Source organism: Felis catus, chromosome F2 (assembly GCF_018350175.1).
Source record: "Felis catus isolate Fca126 chromosome F2, F.catus_Fca126_mat1.0, whole genome shotgun sequence".
Taxonomy (NCBI): Eukaryota; Metazoa; Chordata; class Mammalia; order Carnivora; family Felidae; genus Felis; species Felis catus.
In genome coordinates, this window is record NC_058385.1 from 56,947,179 (window position 1) to 56,961,567 (window position 14,389).

A 14,389-nucleotide genomic window follows, 5' to 3' on the forward strand; every position below is an offset into this window, starting at 1 on the left:
TAATACATTGGGATATATGCATATAGGTTTATGTTTTTATGCATAATCGGTTATCTGAGTTAATTGAGTTACTGTAAGATAAGAGTTTTAATTCTCATTAAAGTCACATTATGGTCACATTAAAAATAAGAGTTTTTTTTTTTAAATCTATAGACTAAATTTGAAGTCCTAGGTAGTTACTTCACAGGGATTAACCACTAATTATAAGAAGACTCTGAAATAAGTAACCATTTCACAACTTTTTTGTAAACATTTTTTTATGTTTAATTATTTTTGAGAGAGAGACAGGGCATGAGCTGGGGGAGGGGCAGAGACAGAGGGAGACACAGAATCTGAAGCAGGCTCCAGGCTCTGAGCTGTCAGCACAGAGACCAGCGGGGGCTCAAACCCTTGAATAGCAAGATCATGACCTAAGCCGAAGTCAGATATTGAACTGACTGAGCTGCACAGGCACCCCCATTTCATAACTTTTACTTCTAAAGGGAAAACAACTCGATGTTGCGTCATCATTATGATCTCCACAGAGAAAATAATATAAAGATAATGAGCAAAATATAAATAAAACAACAGGCAGAAAAATAAGCACCAACATTTAACTGATGAGTAAAAACAAATATATAAGTAGTATCAAAAAGGGAGACATCACAGATCTAAAACTTAATTGACATTATTTTTCTTTGTTTATTTAATTTTGAGAAGGAGAGCGCAAGTAGGGGAGGGGCAGAGAGAGAGAGAGGGAAACAGAGGTTCTGAAGCAGGTCTCAAACTCACTAACCCCAAGATTGTGACCTGACCCGAAGTTGGATGCTCAACTGACTGAGCCACTCAGGTGCCCTAAGTGACATTTTTCTCAAGAAAAGCAGCAGCTTAAACAGTTCAAAAGAAGATTTATCAAATACTGTTCAATAAATTATTAATTTTTAATAGCTTCGACATTCATTTATTATAAGATAACTCTATTTGGGTTACAGAAACTCAAATTATATATTATCTATTAATATCTTTCAGAAAACTTGGCTAGGTTTAATTTAAAACATTTAGGGCTTTATTTTAAAAGTATGCTATTAAGTAATCGATTGTGTAGAAAGTTTAATAGAATTGAACTCTAACAGGGGCGCCTGGGTGGCGCAGTCGGTTAAGCGTCCAACTTCAGCCAGGTCACGATCTCGCGGTCCGTGAGTTCGAGCCCCGCGTCGGGCTCTGGGCTGATGACTCAGAGCCTGGGGCCTGTTTCCGATTCTGTGTCTCCCTCTCTCTCTGCCCCTCCCCCATTCATGCTCTGTCTCTCTCTGTCCCAAAAATAAATAAACGTTGAAAAAAAAATTAAAAAAAAAAAAGATTTGAACTCTAACAGAAAAATCATTTAAATAACATTGTTTTCTGGGGAAAATTACATTGGCATCGGCTAAAATGGAATACTCAAACTTGAGTCATTCACCATTTTAATGAACAAAAGCATTGTACTCAAAGTAGCATCCTAAAACCACTTAATTATTTACATTAGCTACAACACAGTTCAAACATGTATCAGTAATTTATCATCTACAAGATGAGTATTAATTTGTGCTCTGAATCTAAATTGCCTTAAGAAGTATTCCAATAAATGTATAAATTATCTTACAGTTTGTCTCATGAGATTTTAAAAACTGTATTATTTTTATCTCGTTAGAGATGTTTTGTGTATATACTTCTAATAATAATACTAATAATACAACTTTCAGCACACACTGTCCAATTTTCCAAGTAGTACCTGAACAATGAGGTTGTGCTCCACTCCAATGGCCGTTTAACTGGCAAGTCCTTGATGACTGGCCTAGAAGGGTACGCTTTCCTGTGCAGGAATAGTGAACAGTGGACCCGAAGGTAAACTTCTCACCAGACAGGACTGCATTAGGAGGAACGCCAGGGTGTCCACAGTCAATCACTACAATACATAATTATTGAATATAAAATTTTTTTATATCTCCTATCGAACAACCTGCACCACTTTTTATAAATCAGAAGTAAATTATCTGTTCAAATATACCTAACCTCCCGAAGTCAAACATCCATGTGAAAGCTAGCTTTTAAAAAATAAAATGTAAGTTGCAGTTATATGAGTAATCTTGTTAACCTGCTCACCAGTGTTTTGCAGGAACACTCTAAGTATGCATAAATGAGTGAGTTTAACTCACTTATGTGTGTGGTGGTGAGTGTGTGTTTATACGCATACGTGCATGGGTTTGAAGTATATATGTGCCTGGACAAGGATATGCAAGTTAGAGAGAGAAGTAATGTGAAATAGTTAAATAAAGACCTGCAATGCTATATGGGATTCAAAATGAGCCCATACAGAAATTAAAATGGAAGGATTTTGAAGGTAAAGGAGAGGGAACTCATTTGAAGATGGATCTGTGACACACAATCTAATATATAGTCTAGAATAATTCTAATCCTGACTGGTAATGTATAACTCATGCTGTATGAAGAAAATACTGTGTCTTGTTAACCGAAACACTACTAAGCATAGTGGAATCAGATATCAGTGCATTGTAGAATTTTCTTTATAACCTAGAGGTAGCTTGGGAACTGTGTATCCCCTTTTAGTTGTAACGTGGAAAAATATTCAATGCAATGTAACTCCAGAATCTTAAATAGCACATAAGGGGATATAAACTTAATAAAAACCCTTGAGTACTTTGCATTTACCAAAGATACTACAGGAAATTAAAAAGGCAAAAAGTGTGCATGAGAGCTAAGAAAATCTGAAAAAGTTCATGTTTACATGTCTTATGAAAGATTTTTAACTTTAATGCTATAGCCGCACAAAGTAAAGTAAGTGAAATAGTCAAACTATTAGACTAAACTGTATAAACAAGTGGAATACATTTGAAGCAAAAGATCAACAATTGACTTATTTGCATGGAAGCTGAAATTTAATGGGCACTGCATAAAGTTTTGTTGCTTCATTAGTGCATGAATGATTTCACAAAATTTTCAAGAAATCCCACCCTATAAAGTATCTTTAACTAAAACATTATCATAAAATAATTTTATAATTTAGAAATTTAGTATAACCAAAAATCACTTGCACAATGAGTTTTGATTCACTGCTTCTTCAATCTATAAAGTTCTTGTCTTTCTTTTCATGACTCATCAACTCTTTGAGACATAGCTATAGATGAGACTTAATAACTAACTAAATATTTTAAATTCATGTTCATTTCTCTATATTCTCACGTAATTATTTCTGTTAAATTATTTCCTCACTATGCATGTGAATTTCGTGCATATCTGCTATAGTTTATGTTATTTATATTCTACAGCACCAACATAACATGTAACACAGTGTACTCCAATTGATGTTCACTGACTTGAAAAACGATGTGTATTAACATTTACTGCATTTATATGTGTATGTGTCTGTAATATGATAAATGTTTAAATCAATAAGTTTTAAGTAACACATTTGTCTAAATCCTCAAGGACTCTAAGGCCCTGGTAGATGTTTACATTGAGACTAATATAGCCTTAAATGAAATTTAAAATATTAGCACAAAGGAAAATCAAAATATAATTGCCTTTTATGGGATGGTAATATCATAGGCTATAAAAGATGTTGCTTTTCATAATCTATCTGCTTTATCAAAGCTCAAAACCAAAGAATCCCGTTCATATTAATAAAAAATGGCATTTGGCATTCAAGTGGCAGACTACAGGGAAGTATAGTTTCACAATATAAAATTAAATAAAAATTAAATTACAAGAAATAATTAAAAACAAAATCCTTCTGACATATAGCTCTAGATACTTTATAAGACAATAGACATCCATTTTGCTTCCATGGCATTTTCTCAAGGAATAATTCACATTATCTACTTACTGATACATTCTGGTAAAGGTTTGTCCCACTGTCCATTTGGTTGACATATTAAAACTGAAGATCCAAATAAGAAATATCCAGGATTGCAATCATAGAATACCACAGTGCCATAGGTGAAATTTCCATGTTCTATTTTACTTTCTCTTTTGGAATTGGCTGGAATTCCAGGATCAGAGCAGTTCACCACTAAACAGATGACAAATTTTGAAAGTTGTGTTTAGAATAATATACATAGACCTACATAGATTTCCATCAGAGATGGAGTATCAAAGGTAAATTCAATCAAATCAAAGATTCTAGGAATAAAATTAATGAATGGGCTATCTAATGAAGTGAAATCATATGGTTGAAAAGATAGGAAAAGGAAAAGGTTTTTGAAAAAACTTTGAATAATGGTACCTCCATAAGTATTCTTCTGAGTATAGATTTAAAGAATGATACCTTAAGCTATAGTTAAACCACAAAAAATGTAGAAAAATTATAACTTGATTGTATTTTATCAGACAATATGAAGCATATCACACTTCTTTGGAAATGGAAAAACACCAAAAAATTTTCTTTAATATATTTCTATAGAGAAAACAATAAATAACCCCCTAGTGTAGGCAAATGGTAATACAGGACTCAAACAGTCTCTCCAAAAATATGAAAAAAAAAATCCAAAGGTAAGTAACCTTATTTATAAAGAAAACAAGTAAAAATGACCTTAATGACTTTTTAGAGGCAGCCATAAAATGGGCACAAGATAATAAAGCTAAGCAGTTAAAATAAAACCTGTTAATTTTACCTTTTAAAACCATAAGGTAAAAATTAAGTAGAAAAGGAAAGCATAGCTAAATGAAAGAACATCAATATTAAATCTGTTTGGTTTATTAGCTGAAAACTTACTACTAATCTGCCCAAGCTATTTCGATGTTGTCACATATGTTGACACAACATATTACTACCATGCTCTAAGCTGGAATATCATTAGACTTTTACCTTTGCACACTGGTGGGGGATGGCTCCACTGTCTGTTGGCCTGGCACTGTGCCTTTGTGGGCCCTTGCATTACATACCCAATATTGCAAGAGAATGTCACCACATCATTAAAGTTGAATCCATTGCCACTTGTTCTTCCATAAATTGGGCTACCAGGGTGACCACAGCTAACAGCTAATGGCAATGGGTGAGGGAGAGGAGAAGAACAAAGCAGAATATTTGGTTATCAGTTATCACATGACAATTGCAGTTAGTCATTCCAAACAACATAGAAAGAAGACCACTTTTATGTGAAAATATATTTAAAGTGCTTTTACCTTTACAAATGAGCAATTTAGAATGCTAAAATAGTCTAATATGATAGAAATATTATATTAGTAAATAGATATATATTTATAATTGTGATCATTTTATGCAGGTGATTCAGAGATGCTTAAAGAATCATGGTACCTTTTCATTATCTCTATCTCTCCCTCTCTCTCTCCCTTCCTCCCTCCCTCTCTCTCTTTTTAGGGACAAATACTGAAATTCAAACAAATCTGGGAATGATTGAAGTTTATGTCTCTAGTTAGTAGCAGAAGAATGAAACCAAACCTATCTTCCTCTTCTAGTTAAGTTTGAGAACTAAAGGTATATAAAAACAGGATTTTTTGTATTTAATTTTGAAATATTTTAATATCATTTATATGATTCATTTTTATGAATAGACAAATATTTTAATATCATTTATATGATTCATTTTTATGGATAATTCTTGTGCGTCAAGAATTAACGTGACTATATAATGTAAACAATAAAAATAATGCACGATGCTGTATTAGAATTCTCCTCACTATTTTGAGATACCAAGATTAACATTCTCTAAAACAATCAATCTTAATGGTTTATTTTCTTCACAATTGATGTTTCATAATTTAGCGCAATTTTGTTGGGAAATGATGTATCAATTAGGTAAAATATTTAAAAGTTTTTTAGGGTTAGAGTTCTGTTCTGATTTTATGTAGTGCTTGGACTTTTCCTGACCACTCTTTTTCTGTGAACTGTTTTATTGCATCATCTCCCTCTATTAATCAGAGCAAATCCAGTAATAGTGCTTCATAATTGGGCACAGTGAAAAACCATAGTCACTTTTAGGACTTTTGAAATGACCCAAGAGCAATTATTTTTCAGCTGTGTTGTTAATGTCAATCTACTCATTTGGAAATTTAACTGCATCTTATTCTTGTTAAAATTATCAATAAAGAAACCAGTTTTACCCCAAAGGCCAATTTTCTTTTATAGTCTCAATTATTCAACAAGAAAAACAGTGGTATTAGTTGGCTAGACCTGAATATAAATGAAAGGGGAAAAAATCTAGGACAGACCCAGGCATAATATGCTCTCTTTAAATCATCAGTTTGTGCATGTGTGTGTGCGTGTGCACATTCTCTCTCACACACACACACATATGACCCTTAGGAAAGTAGTATTAATTGTTAACTCTATGCTCTATTATTCTATTAAATTTCAGCCCCTGGAAGTATTTTCCACGAAAGTAGAACTTCAATGAATATGTGTTGTCTGTGTAAAAATTTGACAATGAAATTTATAAATTTGGATGTAATTAGTCACAGAATAAGTGAAATATTTCTAATGAATCCATGCTAAAAGTCCCATGTGTTATGTATCTGAAGCTTTCAAAATCTTTATAGTATGATCATATGATGTCACAATTACAACATATTTAGTGTTTATTCTCATTTTCTAACACCAATTGTAATAAAGGTCAGTTATTGGGGACAGAAATGATTAGAAAAAAGACACAAATAAGAGATACACTGATAATTGCCTTTCAGGTCCAAAATAGGATAGATTGTGATGTGAAACATTGTGTAATTCTGGGTATTCAGTGGAGTAAGATAAATAAAAGAATTATCAGTATTCAATTTTTATTATTACTTTTGTACTATAACAGTCATAATAAATGGCCACTGGGCAAATCTATGCCATAAACAGAAAGCACAAAGCACAGCAGCTGTATTTAAAAATTATTGATAAAAAGGTTTTATTTTACAATCCACTATATTCTTCATGTGTAAGTTCATATCTAAATTAACTTAAGGATCAGAGAGATATTTGTTGAACCAGTAGAGATATTGAAACAATTCCCAAATTATATAGTGTTACACAATTTTGTATGAATTTAAATTTTTTTAACATTTATTCATTTTTGAGAGACAGAGACATAGTGTAAGTGGGGGAGGGGCAGAGAGAGAGGGAAAGACAGAATCTGAAGCAGGCTCCAGGCTCTGAGCTGTCAGCATAGAGCCTGATGTGGGGCTTGAACCCACTGGCCATGAGATCATGACCTGAACTAAAGTCGGATGCTCAACCAACTGAGCCACCCAGGTGCCCCTGTGAATTTTAAAATAGTGAAAAGAATGCTTTAAAACAAACTTAAATAAATTTTAAATATTTCACATAAGCTTTTATGAAAAAATATTATAATTATATTAAATGTGCACATCTAATATTGATGCATTCAAGAATAAGATGGATTTGAAGCTAAAAGGAATGATACTTATAACTACTTTTAACCATTCACTTCATATATAAGGGAATTAAGGCCTAGAGAGATTAAATGACCTGTATTAGCTCATGTAATTAGTAATAGAACTGGAATGAGAACAACAGTTCTTCATGTCATGTCGGATGAATTTTTCCCTACTAATTATACCATCAGGATATGATATTGATGTAACAACTACAGCATCATAATTATTAGAAAAAAATTTATCCAAAGTATTTTCCACTATAAAAAGTTTCATAATAGTACATCATGACAATATTGATGCTGCTGCATCTGCTCTCAAGAAATTAAAATCCTTATAAGTAAAACTTAGTCAAGAATACACCTTCCATACAGGAATATGCACTTATAAATATTATATATTTATGTTAAGTAGTAGAACAGCTGAATTTAATTTCTTATCTTTATAAAAAAACAAATAATAACAGACATTCTAATATTTTCTTCTGCTTTCATGGTTTTATGGATGGTTTTATGTGTCTCTGAGTGTATGTGCATCTTTCCTAAGAAAAAATTATTGGTAATTATATGAGAACAGAGACTTCTAATTACTTCTGTTATGCTTACTTACGCACACAGGATGGGAGCTGACCAGACCAATTGTGATCCTGTTGACATATTCTCACTGAAGAACCAATCAATCGAAAACCAGGATTACATTGATAAACAACAGTGTCTCTGTATCCATAATTTTCTCCAATGACTTGACCATTCACAATGAGCTCTGGAATTCCGCAGTGACCCGCTGAAATGGGTCAGAAAGTAATATCTTTAACATTGTGAACTAAGTCTTGTGTATTTATATACACATATAACACTACTAAACTCTTAAAAGTTTATTTACAAGCATGCTACAAATAATGCAAACATGATCGTATGACATAAAGATAAATATGATACTCAGCAAAATGCCAGATATCTGGGAATTAAAAGAAAACACACTTCTTGCAACACTTGGGTCTAAAAGAAGTTAGAAAACATTTCACTCTGTAAAAATAAAAATAAAACACATCAAATCTTGAGGAATACAGATAAATCAGTGCTTAGTGAAAAAATTTATAGCATTGTTTTTATTAAAAAGGAAAAATGGATATATAATCAATGAGTTAAGATTCCACCTTAAGAACAGGACAAAGAGGGACAAAATAAAGAAGAGAAAATAAAACTAAAGTTGATGAAAGGGTATATTAAGGCAGTTACAGAAATCAATAAAATAGAAAATAGAAAACAACAGAGAACATTACCTAAGCTAAAAAATCTTTCTTTAAAAATAGCAGCAAAATTGCTCAACTCCTAGCTAATTCTATCTAGCACACAAAAGCAGAGAACAAGATTACCAATAACAGAAATGAATGAAGTGATACCACTACAAGTTTACAGGGATTAAAAGGATAAGGTAAAATGAAGAACAGTTTTATGCCAATACATGTAACAGTTCCAAAGGGCAACTACTTTGAAAATTAAATACCAAAACTAAAGCAAGATGAAATAGAAAATATGAATAGCCCTTCATCTATTAAAGTACTTGAATTTTTTTTTCAATCTTTTTTTTTTTAAAGTTTTATTTACTTTGAGAAAGACAGAGAATCTCAAGCAGGCTCCACACTGCCAGCCCAGAGCCTGTTGTAGCGCTTGAACTCACAAACCTTGAGATCATGACCTGAGACAAAGTTGAACACTCAACTGTGACTGAGTCACCCAGGCACCTCTAAAGTACTTGAATTCTTAAACAAACTCCTCCTCATAAAACCACTCAGGCTCAAATGTTTTTACTGTTTCAACCAAACATTTAAGTTAAAAAAAAATTGCACACACTCTTAGAAGTTAGAGAAAAAGGGTTAGTTTTTAATCAGCCCCAATATTAAACCTGGTAGACACACGAAAAACCAAGGTCCTTCATCAAAATAGATGCAAAACTCCTTAATATTTTTGAAAACCAATCTAGAAACATACATAAAATCAACCACTCTAATTTGACAGAGTAAAAAAGATATTGACATATTGACAATGAAGGAGAAAAAGTATATAATTATCTCAATAGATGAAAAAGCATTTGGCAAAATTCAGTACTCCTTCATGATGAAAACTAACAATAAATTTAGAATATAGGGAACTTTTCAACCTGATAAAGACATCTCCAATAGATATTATGATTTATAATAGGGAATATATATTTGATCTTGGTCCCTGTTTCTGGCTCAGAGTTCCTAAAACCTTTGGAATTTTCTAAATGATAGGAGCAAAAAAAAAAAAAAAAAAAAAAAAAAAACCAAAAAAAGTCTCTTTTGTTGTGTTAATGAAGTGGCTTTGGGACCTCACCCTAGTATGGGGACTGGTTGTCAGAGGAGCCAACCATGTGATTAGAAAGTTGCAACTTTCAATTCCACCCCTGTAAACTCTGGGGAAGAGGGAAGGAAGAGAAGTTGAATTAATTGCCAATGGCCAATGATTTAATCAATTACGCCCATGTAATGCAGCCTCCATATAAAACCAAAAGCACAGGGTTCAGAGAGCTTGTGGGTTGATGAATACTAGGAGATTAAGGAGAGTGGGGCCCTCAGAAAGCATGGATGCTCTGCACCCTTCCCACATCCCTTGCCTTATGCAAATCTTTCATCTGGCTGTTTCTGAGTTAATAAACCAATATCTAGTAAGTAAAATATTTATTTTGAGACAGAGAGTGAACATGAGTGGGTGAGGGACAGAGAAAGAGAGAGAGAGAGAGAGAGAGAGAGAGAGAGAGAGAGAGAGAGAGGGAGAGAGAGAGAGAGAGAGAATATCCCAAGCAGGCTCTGCACTGTCAGTGTGGAGCCCAACGTGGGGCTTGAACTCATGAACCATGAGATAATGACCTGAGTCAAAACTAAGAGTTGGATACTCAACCGACAGATCCACCCAGGCAGGCATTGTAGATAAATATTTTAAATAATTATATTTTTATATACTAGCAGCAACCAATTAATGTGAAAATTTTAATTCAATAGAAAACATAATTGAAAATGAACAATATAATGTATAATATTAGAAACACACTAAACATTCTCAGGAATAAATTTAGCAATATATCATGATCTCTATGCTAAAAATACAAAATATTGTTACTGCAGAAAAAAACCCTGAAGACCTATATAAATGAACAAATATACTAAATATGTTGTTTATTAGTTGGAAGATTCAACACTATCAAATGCCAATTCTCCTCAAATGATCTGTGGGTTCATTGTAATCCTGATAATAATTCTACTAGATGATTTTAAAATAAAAATTGATAAGCTAATTCTAAAACATATATGAGATTAGAAAAGATACAGTATCTAAAGTTATCTTAAAAATTAAGAACACATTTGGAGGATATACATACAAAATTTCAAGATTTATTATCAAACCTATTCAACAAATAGTACCAGATACCCTTCTAAAAAAAAAAAACAAAACAACTAAACCTCAGTTTTACTTTGTTATACATACAAGAACAAATTAAAAATAAATCATAGATATAAAAGGCCAAAAACTATAAAACTTCTAGAAGAAAATATGAAAGAAAATCTTTGTGACTTATGGTTGAGCAAAGGTTTCCTAAACAAGACAAGAAAGCAATAACCAGCAAAGACAGACTTTAACAAAATCTAAAATTTCTGCTCATTAAAAAGAAAAATAAACAAGTCACAGGCTGTGAGAAAATACTTATAAAATACATAATCATGAAGACCTTGCAACCAGAAAGCCCAAGAAATTGTACTCTATCAGTAATTATCAAGACAATGCAAATTAAAATGTTATAATATACCTTTATGTACCCAATGGCACAGATAAAATGAAAAGATTAGCTATACCACATGCTGGAAAAAATGTGAGGCAAGAAGTCTTCCAGGAATTCTACTCCCAAATCTCTCAGAAATGAATACATATACTCACAAAAAAAGACTTTTACATGAATATTCATTGCAACTTGTTTTTGATAATGGCCCCAAAACTGGACAAGGGTGAGGTGTCTACCATTAAGAGATTGACCAACATGTGACATATTCATATAATGGAATTCTGCTCAACAATGAAAAAAGTAGTGATACACACAACAGCATGGATGAAAAAGAATGAAAGAAGTCTTACATGAACAGTACATAATGTAGAATTCCATCTGTATGGATTTCTAGAACAGGAAAAACTAACATATGATGAAAAAACAATTATTGTCACAGGGTTGGGGGAGCTTCAGATTGTACAGGGCCATGAGGAACTTTTCCTAGGTAACAGTAATATTCTATAACTACAGAGTGGTTTAACAAAACCGCTTGACAAAACTCATGCTTATGAGCATGTTTATGAGACGTACATTTGTATACACATTTTGCCGTGGTAAAAAAGAATCAAGAAAATAAGCAAGTATTAAACTCTAGGGAATGATAGGCATGATATGCATGCTGAGATGTTTAACAAAGAACGTGCACTGAATTCTACAAGTTGTTTTGAAATGTATCAAAAAAAATGAATTGATGGATTGATAGAGCCCTGGAAGGATAGATAGATATGTGATAAGCAAATACGAAAAATGCTAATTGTAGCCTCTAGGTGGTGGGCATAGAGACACGTATATGTCAAGGGTCACTGCCTAGTGTTTCAACTGAAAAATTGAAAAATTCATAATAAAGGGCTGGGGGATTGGGAATAAAGGCACTATACTTACAGAAAAAAATTATAAGCACATTCCAGTGGCCATTCTTAGCCAAAAGTGTCTGGGGCTATAAAGAGCAAGTTTTTTGTTTGTTTGCTTGTTTTGTTTTCATTTTGTTTTTAGTTTTTCAAAAATGAGAATGACTGAACTACATTAATCCTTAAAATCAAGTTCAAGAGTAAGATTCTAGGGATTTGCTTGCTTGGCAATTGCACTTTCCTTCGACCAACATCCTTTGGAATTTGTATTAGGTGTTGACACCTACATCCTCTGCGATGGATGGCAATGTTGTCTTCATAGACCGAGAGGCAATGTTTTCTTACAAATCTTCCTTTTATGACCTATCTCTTCAAAGAACAGAATCAGGATTCTAAACGGGTAAATAAAACCACCCTCTATATACAATATTCAGTATATAATACACAATATTATATACTTTATCAGGACATAGAGCCAAAAAATACAATATTTCAAATTTAGTTTATATGTACATTTTCAAAGTTATATATAAACTAAAGTAACCTGTAATTTAGTAATCTGTAATTTACTACAGTAATCCTTCCTGTAGTTTGGGAAGGATTCAAAATATTTTGATTTTTTAATCCTATGTGAATATGTAAAGATCTTAATTTTGTACCACTTTTTATGCTATCGTCTTATAGCATATTCAAATATACGTGCTGTCATAAAGAAACCATTATTTCTACGCTTCCAAGTATACCTATTAACAAATATGTCTGAGAGCAGAAAAATAGGATTTTAATCAAAACCCCTAGCTATTCCTTTTTAAGTTTCAAATCATGATTGTATTGCCACGAATATTTTCAAGCTTATTAGCAAAACAATATGTATCTAAATTGCTACACTTTTCTGCCATGCCTCATATTCTTAAATTCAGTGAATATTTAGAGGCAAAACATTGTCCATATTTTTCAATACCTGTTCATAACAGTCAGCAATTTTTAAATTGGTAAACAAAAAGAGTATCCTTTGTTCCCAGCAGATAAGTGAATAGTTATTAGAACAATTTTAATTATGCCTAATTCAGTACTTGCTGTCATATCTTGAAATCATTTTGGAGAAAAATAAAGCATAAATCATACCACTCTCATAATATTAAAAAATTATTTTAGTCTTTGAAAAAAAGATAAAGCATAAATCATAATACTCTTTTAATAATAAAGGAGGAGGGGCAAGCAGAATTAGCTAGTTCAGTTTCTTTAACTGAACAGTTTTTTTTAATAATGAATTTAAAAACCCTAAAGGGGAAAAATCCAATTTGCCTAAAATCAGGTTTGAAAAAAAATTGTATTTAAAAACTTTGCTAGAAAGTAATATTACACATGTTAAAATCTTATGAAATTAAAAGGGAGAAAGATTTTGAATGTGGAAGTCATTTTTCTCCTTTGATCATTACCTTTAAGTAAATAGGTGAAGGGAGAATTGACTATAGTTTAGAACACATTAACTGCTACAGTGATTAACCCAGCCGAGTATGCAGACGTATAATTTTCGGCAATTAGTTTCCACCTTTTTATTTTCACAATGCCTGGAAGAAAATGCATCTCACCTTAATGACCTAAGATTCTCATTTCAAATACTAGTTGATTAACTTTAAGAGTAATCTGTTTAATAGCTTTTCTACCATGAGACATTTTTAAAGTTAAGCATTTTCTGGTTAGCATCCTTACCCATGGGATATAAATGGTCATCTTATTATGGAAAAAGGTCTGCCTCCTTTCTAGGGGTGGGGGACAGGGGGTGTGGTTGGTTAAAATAATTCGAAAATCCGTACCTAGGCATCTGGTTTCAGATCCACTCCAGAGACCTGAAGAAAGGCATTCCCGTACGGCAGAGCCTACCAGCATGAATCCCGAATCACAGGTAAAGATGGCTGTGGAGCCATATGAAGTTTGAGTTCCAATCTTATTTCCATTTGGAGGTGTAGGAAGCTCTCCACAGGAAATAACTTAAAAACAAGGAAGAAGAGGAAAAAAAAAACACTTAAAGACACAGTCAGTGTGCACTTGTAACAAAATCATGCTTTCAACAGTTTGAATTGTCTATGATCTGACTTATTTATAATCGAAATTGACATTTGTAAAAAAAAAAGTTTGAATGAGTGTGAAAATGCAGGGGAAATGACATAATTTAAAATTGATCCACTTCAAGTCTCATAAAACCTTCTAAGTGACAAGTGACTTGTAATGAAGCTATTTTCTTTGCATTTGTGCTTAGCCAATCTGGTCACTCAAGTAGGTTGTTGTAAAAAAAAAAAAAATCACAAGATGAGAAAAAGGTAATT

At 32.5% G+C, this 14,389-nt stretch overlaps 1 protein-coding gene across 7 annotated transcripts in view; it reads right to left on the reverse strand.

The window, feature by feature from the left end:
* Nucleotides 1-14,389, reverse strand: part of CSMD3 (CUB and Sushi multiple domains 3) — a 1,245,869-nt gene that overhangs the window by 64,625 nt on the left and 1,166,855 nt on the right. For all 7 annotated transcript variants that reach the window (XM_045049906.1, XM_019823045.3, XM_019823042.3 and 4 more), the window contains 5 exons: nucleotides 13,880-14,053; nucleotides 7,984-8,157; nucleotides 4,844-5,017; nucleotides 3,863-4,048; nucleotides 1,751-1,924 (listed from right to left, as the gene is read on the reverse strand). In XM_045049906.1, coding sequence (XP_044905841.1) covers nucleotides 1,751-1,924; nucleotides 3,863-4,048; nucleotides 4,844-5,017; nucleotides 7,984-8,157; nucleotides 13,880-14,053 — 882 coding nt within the window. The remainder of the gene's footprint in view (nucleotides 1-1,750; nucleotides 1,925-3,862; nucleotides 4,049-4,843; nucleotides 5,018-7,983; nucleotides 8,158-13,879; nucleotides 14,054-14,389) is intronic.